Here is a 7,704-nt window from a genome sequence, read left to right on the forward strand (position 1 = left end):
ACAGCCCTGGCCCACAGGCAGTGGCACACAAGATATACCTGCCCTGCAACAGGCACATGCTCAGGCTCTGCTCTCTCCCAGAGCATTGTGGCTGCTCCAGAGGGTGGCTGTGGGGTTAGAGGGGTGTCTTTGCCACCTCCATGCCCTCTAAGTCCATCTGACCTTCTGTCCTGGGCACAGGTAGTCCAAGAAGTTTTATTAACTGCTCATTTTTCTTTGCATTCTGAACTTAGCTATCTTCAGAGGAGTAACAGAAATGACCAAAGTAGCCTCAGAGTCACCAGCGTGGTGAACCAGTCTGGGTTTTGCACCAGTACTGCCACATTCATGTGACAGCAGGCTCCAGCTGGCAAGCCCTGGTTCCCTGAGGACAGTCTGTATTTGAAACACTAATATGAAACGTGCCTGGTCTGCTCAAGGATCTTGGCTGAAGCTAATTGTTGCAGCAGGGTAATCATAGACTTTGCAGTCAAAACCTTTGCTGGTGGGTAAATCTTCACTGCTGCCACTGAACTGGTGGACTTTTAAAGGTCTGAGTGATATTTCTGTCCTTCTACAGAGTGATAGCTTTGGACTGTGCGTAACGATCACCTAAGTCACCCATGCTCCTCAAAACCAAGTGACTTCTGGTACCAAGGTGGGACCTGTGTCATCCCAAAGCCTTGTCCTCTCGTACCTGCACATCTCCAGCCTCCAAATACCAGGGATGTGCTGATGAAGATAAGAGTCCACCCACCCGAGGAGCAAGCCTGAGATCAGAGTTCCCCGTACCTGGTGGGTGAAGGCCCCGTGTTCCAGGACACGGATGGAGGAAGTTCTTGCCAACTTTCTGAGTCACGCTACTTTTACTGACGCACCATCTCCTATTGCCAGAAGCCCTGGGGGTGTTTGGACCACCGGCACCCCGGGGTGGGTGATGCCGCTGGGCTTCCCACATCCCAACACCTCCGTGACGAGCCAGGAACGGCCCCTCTCCATGAGGGGCCTGGCAGCGTGGCTCCGTGCTGGGGGGAGCCCCTGAGCTTGGAATTTTGGGGATGTAACCCCCATGACTATCCCTCCTATTGGTCACGTCCTTCTTCCCGAATGAAGAATGATATGGCAATGCCAAGATTTCCCGCCTCCGTAGGTTAGGGAAACACCTCTGGGTGGGAGAGTTGGTCCCTTTCACTAGCTCATTAATTCAGTATATTACAAAGGGAAATACATGCTGGGAAAAGCAAGAAAAATCCCAAAAATTAATCCAAGAGTTATTTCCTCCCAATACCTGGATAAAAACGTGTTCTTCGGAGCTCTTCAGATCAGACGTCAACAAGACAGGTGAACCCACATCAAAGGCCAAGGTAAAATACTGATTTTATCCTTTTGTTCTATGTGCTTGTGCATAATTCCTTGTATTCCTAGAACTTGTCTCTGAAAGGTTTTTTTTTCATTAATAACCTTAATTTTCATTGTTAACAGAACTTGAATTTGAAGTATTCTATTTCTGAGGGAAAACATTTTCTTTTGTGATCAGACTTTGGGATCTACTGCTTTCAGTCGCAGTTACCACCTGTTGGTTCTGAGTCAGTAGACTTTTAAAAACTTAATTTATCTGTGTTTATTTTTATGATGAATATTTTTCAGAAGATCTCTATTTATATGCAAACTTTTACTAGTATTTTCTTTATTTTTTTTCTTGCCTTCTTTTGGGATCATCTGGTAAATATTTGGGTTTATTTGATTATTTTTCTCTTGCATATGGGGAGTAAAAGATAAATGGGCAAGAGATACTAGTCAGTGTGGGGTTTTTAATACACATGTGCATGTACAAGTCCTATATAAAATGCATGTGTTTTCATGATCATCACAGTTGTGTTACTTAAGAAAGTAGTGAGGCAATATTGTTTTCCTCAAGGTCTCTCAGCAGCCAGCTGTGCTTGCACCCTGCCGCAGCATGAAGGGATCCCACTTGTTCCTCTGCCTCTTCTCCACGTCGTGCTGGTTGAATCTGATGCCGACAGCTGGGAACCAAATCTTCCACTTTGGACCCTGCAGGGTTTCAATGAGCATGACTGAAATTAGGTCTGGTTTCACTGCAATTAAAGCCAACATCGTAAGTATTGCTCCAGGATGTTGTGGCGCTGGGGATGCTTTTTAGTGGGCTGCTCCTGAAGCCCCTCTGGAACCAGCACGTACAGCACCATCTCTGTCTTATCCACGCAGCAAGCCAGGGACTCCATCAGGACCCTCAGCATCTTGTCTTATCCACACTCTCTGCACAAGGTCAAGGTAGGTGTCCTCACTGTGGCTCCAGTTTCTCTCTGAATCATTTTGACCAGCTGGCATCCTAACACCAGTCAGGAGGTGTACTAGCTCAGGGCGTCTGGGGAAGTTTTTCAATACCATGACTTCTAAGTTCCTGCGAAACACAGACGCTGGCAGACAGCGCAGGTCAGGGAGGATAAAGTGATGTGGATCACGTATACGAAAAGAGGTGGGTGTCCCACTGCCGGTTGCTGCACCGGGCTTTCACCCTGACTGTCTTTCCAGAAATAGTGGGCAGAGATTTTTTTTCTGTCGTTGCATGTCATGCTCCAGTTACAGGAGGTTTAGCTGCGGCTCCCCACCGCCTCGGTCTGTGGAAGCATAGGGAAGGGAATCAAGATTTGGGTGAAAAACTATTAAAGAATCCAAAAGTAGGTGAAATATATTATAAATAAGTATTTTGCAACTCTTTTACACTTGAAATCACTAGGCATGGGCCACTACTTCAGGTCTCAGCCTCTAACACCCAGCTACAAAATCAGCTATTTGTTTTGTTGGCTCAGTGAGACTTGCTGAGGATGGATCTCCCAGAAAATAAGTCCAAAATAATTGCCTATTTATGTTATTTATTTACAGCAAGCACCACTGAAAAAGCTTTACATGAGACAAAACATTCCGCTGTGCACAGCTACTATACCTGATGTTAGAGATGGATTGCTCTAGCGGGAGGCAGAAGGGGTGGCAACTACAGGTTTAAATCACTTGAGAAGACCTTTTAAAAATGAAATTTATTCCTTAAGTCTTCAGATAGATGCTGCGTCACCCACCACCTCTTCAACTTCTACGTGGACAAAGTTTTCAAACACTGCAAGACCGAGGATTCATATGTCAACCGAAAAATCAGCAGCATAGCCAACTCCTTCCTCAGCGTGAAGAGGAAACTCGAGCAGTGTGTAAGGCTTGGGTATTGCTACAGTTTAGCTTCATCTGTTAGTATTTGGTATATAAATAAACCTAAGTGTTTTATAAAGTTACAAAATCTTTATTTATAAACATGGTTTTAGCAAGGATACAAAGAAGCAAGCTGTAATGAGTGTGAATGTCTGCTGAGAAATTTTTATACTTGCCTACTCATCAGCAAACTCCCACATTAGTTCTCAAGAATAATATTTATCCTATCCCTCTGTCTAGCAAAGTAAACTCTGCTGTTATCTGAAGTCTGATTTAAGGACCTGCAGCCTTTTTCGTGACTTAACAAGGTTTCAATCTATATGGATATTTATCTCTTATTTTTAAAAATTAACCCCCCAAACTGACGATTTCTATCTTATTTTTCTAGCATGAGCAAAATAAATGCACGTGTGGACAGGAATCCACTGAGAAAATTAAGCAAATACTTGTGAACTATGAGGGGGTAAGTTGATGACTAAGTCTAGTAATTAACGCAGATATTCAGATTCTCTTTACATTGGGTTGTACTTGCTATCTTTGCTTACAACTTGTTCCTTTATATCATTTCAGCTGAATGTCACATCTGCAGCAATTAAATCCTTGGGTGAGCTGGACATCCTACTAGACTGGATGGAGAAGTCTTATTAGAGAGCAGAAGGCATTAATGACCCACCAATGGCCAGGACTAGTGAAGCTGCAGGGACATTGCACATACCTGCAATGAATGGGAAAATAATGTACTGTATCAGTGCAGTTTCTCAGTGGTTGCAGCTGTGTTGCCAGACACTGAGAGTTTTGCCAGTCAGGTACATAGGCGACTGCTTCAACAGAGTCTTGCATTCAGATGGAAATATTGAGCTTGATCAAATCAGCATAGCACTGTCTTAGCTGATTTCTACCAAAGGATGCTCTCCAAGGGAACATCGAAAAGGGTCTCTCTCGTTAGCAGACATAAGGTGTGATCATTTAATAAAAGTATTGTTTAAATTATAACATTTTTGTATAGATAATGTATATTCATGAGTGCTGAGTGCTCACTGGAATGACTCTGGTGTAGTTAATGGTGCAGAACAGTGCCCATGAATGCGGGCTCAGTCTTATGTGCCTGCTGCTGCTGACTGAGCTGGCTGAAACAAGGTGCACAGTGTGAGAAATGCTTCCAAGAATAGGTCCTAGCAGGTATCTCAGGCCTTAGAAATCTGTGTTTCCTTTTGAGATGGTATTTTCTGCTTTATCAGTAAAAGAAAATTTTCTATGCAAGATATGTAGTTGCTGAATAGAAAGAAGTCCTTATATGTATCGTGTAATTTACTGACACCCAGTAGTAAGTTTTGTGGAAATCTGTTGCAATTACTGTTAAATAAACCCTATTTGAAGCTGTGCTGAGTCTGTTTGTCAAAATTCTGAGGAATTGTGTGTTTCTTGTTGGCGAAACTTTCTGAATTCATAGTGATGCCCTTTCAGAGCAGATACCATCACTCCTAGTAAAGCTAGCATCCCAGAGGTGATGCATCACTCCTGGCATCCCAGAGAGACCAAAGTTTAGACCTGAGTGATATTAAATCACCCCAGCCTGTCCCTGAGACCATTTTTATTGTGCATTACCTATAGCTCTGGTCTGTTTTCACCCAGCTAAGCTTCAACAGCTGGGATGGATGGAGGGCTGGCCCTTCCCAGCTTGGGCAATTTTTAATGATGTTACAGAGGTGACCCAGGGGAGGCTTGAGATGTAGAAGAGGATCTTTAGCAGGATTTTGTTATTATGGAATAAGGTCCTTGTGTCCTCAAGGAGAATCTAGTTACTGCTTTGGTTTCATCCCCATCCCAGGAGGACCCTGGTCAAGACCTCTGACAGCACAGCAGCGTTGCTGGAGCCTTGTGTCAGCGTGGTGGGCACTGCACCTTTTGTCGGGTGCCAGCAGAATGAGGAGCTCAGAGGAAGAGGAGACTCCTTGTCCCTTCCCCAAAAGGCCGGGCTGCTGACCTGGCTGGGTGAGCTCACCTGCATTTGCCTATAGCGCATATTCATGTGCTTCATGCTGGGCGGGATTTTGGTGATTCACTTTTAAAGGAAAGATCTCCCTGATGGCTCACTATCCTCCCCCAAATATTTGTTTATGCCAAAGGAAAGCCTCTCAGGGCTTTGATCCTCTCAATTTTCTTTCTCATGGGTTTTGCAGGGTGACTTTAATTTGTCCTGCTGCCAGGAAGTGAACGGGTGAATACATCCCTCCATGCTCTGTCAGCGTTCATGAAAGCTGATCTTTCAACACCATATCCTTGAAATCAACCATTTAAGAATGACAGATATCTTTCACATACTATGATTTTCTATTAAAGAAAAAACATTAGCAATGAGGTGGTGATGCAGCTCATCACTGATCGAAGGAAATCAGTCAACACGTTTGGCAAACAGTCTGGAGAGGGAGATGAGGCTGCTTGGTGAGGTCCCTGTGGTCCTTTCCAGTGATTGTGATGGGTTCTGGATCACAACTTGAGTGAGAAGTATGGGATTTATTCCACATCCTCAGCTTACGCTGTCACAATTGTTGTTATTATTTATCAGATATCATCGATTTTGTAGCCTGTGCCGAGAGTTGCATGCCTCAAGCCATGCATGTTTTATTGCTTTCATGCCAAACTAAGTTTACACTTCCCCATTCGCTGCAAAGCACTGCAGCAGCCCAGGGCCGTGTCCTTTTGGAAATGAGGTGCCAGATGGAAATGTCAGCGGTGGGAAGGAGCTGTGGGCAGGCAGAGGGGTGCAGGCAGAGCCAGCTGGCAGGATGCTCAGCCCACCCACCTTTCTTGGCCCCCGTGCCTCTCCCGGGATTTTAATTCATTCTCGTTGTTCCTGGCGCAGTGTGGGAGGAGCGGAGCTGAGCAAAGGATGCCAGCAGGCAGGCTGGAGAGGAAGCAGATTTACAAAGGGAGAGCAAAGGGGGTTTTCTCTTCTCAGAAATTTCCAAACCTTAGCTTTCTCCTCCAGCTTTATGACTGCTCACCCCCGGGGACAGTTTCCAAGCGCACGCCTTTCCTATTGCACCAGAATAATTCATTCACTTCCAGCAACTCCGGACGGGCTCAGACCTGTCCCGGCCCCTCCGCACCTTTCCCATACCCAAGCCCCTTCCCACTGCGGTGCCGAGGGGATGCAGCCTGGGAGATGAGGCAGATGAGCTCTCACCTGCCGTTTGAGGTCCTCGCCTTGCTATCAGTAAGGTGGTGACTGTTGCAGTGCGGATGTGAGAGCAGCCCTGCAAACACAAAGGCAGAGCTGGGAGGGGAAGCACAAATACCATCGGAGCTGCTGCCCTACTCCCAGTGACCCGAGCTCATCGCAGCGCTTACTGTGGGGAGGTCCATGATTCAGGAATAATCTGGGCTTTATCCTTGATGAAAAGTCAGCATCTGTAGGCTAACTCAAACAGCCATTGCCTGGCACCTTGCAGAGCTAACGTACTGTTTTCATTTTAAAACATAGCTAAAATTTTACTAAAATGGAATTATACCTGTGGTGTTACTGCAACAACGTCAGGTCAGACCCTAGCCAGGGTGATGCTCCTCATTCTTTATACTTTATGGCTTGCTATCAGAGTTGCATGTAACCAACACAGGCTCAGGAATTTGAATTTATCTGTGCAGTTTCTGCCTGGTCTCTCCTGAACAGCTCTGGCCCTGTCAGACACCTCTGCAGCCCCTCTCTTTTCCAGGCAGGCACCAGCCCAGCCCATTTCTGGTGTTCAGGTGGAATTGCTTCTCTGCTTTGTCACAACTTTTTCATCATTGCTGCTTCCTATATTGCTTTATCTGTGGGTTATCCAGCTTTCTGCACCCACATCTTACTGACAGACAGCAGTGTCGTGCTGCTATCTGGACATCTATGCATCAATAAATTGCTTGTCCCTGTTCAGTCATCCACTCTCAAAAATAAGACCAAGAGACACCATTTAATTACAGTCATCCTTGTTTCTGCCTGGTTAAACGTGAAGTCAGGCAGGGAAAATGTGTGAGTGACATGTGGCTCAGGTTTATTAAGCAAAGGGTGGGTTTTCAAGGCCACCCTCAGCGGGGTGGCTCAGTGGCAGACGAGCATGGATTGGGCTTAGCTGTTCCGACTCCAAGTCAGAAAGGGGAGACTGTTGGTTCAGCTGCTCTGGGGAATTTGGTCTGTACTACATAAATGGATATAGTGCCAGTGAACACCAGTGCCTATTGCCTAATCAGCCATATAGGCTGCTAATAAGTTGTCATACTAATTGTCATGCTGTGATAAGTTCCTGCTGCTGCTGAAAATTCATATGCAAAACATTACTCAAAACGTTTCCTGTTTATCTCCGTTAATTGTGGGTTCCTTCTACTGTCCTGAGCCATTTGCAACCCCAGATGTGGTGCTCTAATGCTGCAGGAAAAGGAGGAGAAAGTCCCCCCCCCCAAACACACCCTCGCTGCGCCTCTCTGGGTGTGCTCCCCCCGTGCGCTCCCACGGACCGCGAGTCCCCCTGG

The 7,704-nt window shown here is 45.8% G+C and overlaps 1 protein-coding gene across 1 annotated transcript; it reads left to right on the top strand.

Annotated features, from left to right (window-relative positions):
• Positions 1 to 1,936: 1,936 nt before the first annotated feature.
• Positions 1,937 to 3,846, top strand: LOC104358402 (interleukin-20-like). Its single transcript, XM_009963996.3, has 5 exons — positions 1,937 to 2,095; positions 2,206 to 2,271; positions 3,048 to 3,200; positions 3,587 to 3,661; positions 3,769 to 3,846. The coding sequence occupies exons 1-5, from the start codon at positions 1,937 to 1,939 to the stop codon at positions 3,844 to 3,846; spliced, it is 531 nt and encodes a 176-aa protein (XP_009962298.1).
• The last annotated feature ends 3,858 nt before the right edge of the window (positions 3,847 to 7,704 follow it).

Source organism: Tyto alba, unplaced genomic scaffold, assembly GCF_018691265.1.
Source record: "Tyto alba isolate M040663 unplaced genomic scaffold, T.alba_DEE_v4.0 Super-Scaffold_30, whole genome shotgun sequence".
NCBI lineage: Eukaryota > Metazoa > Chordata > Aves > Strigiformes > Tytonidae > Tyto > Tyto alba.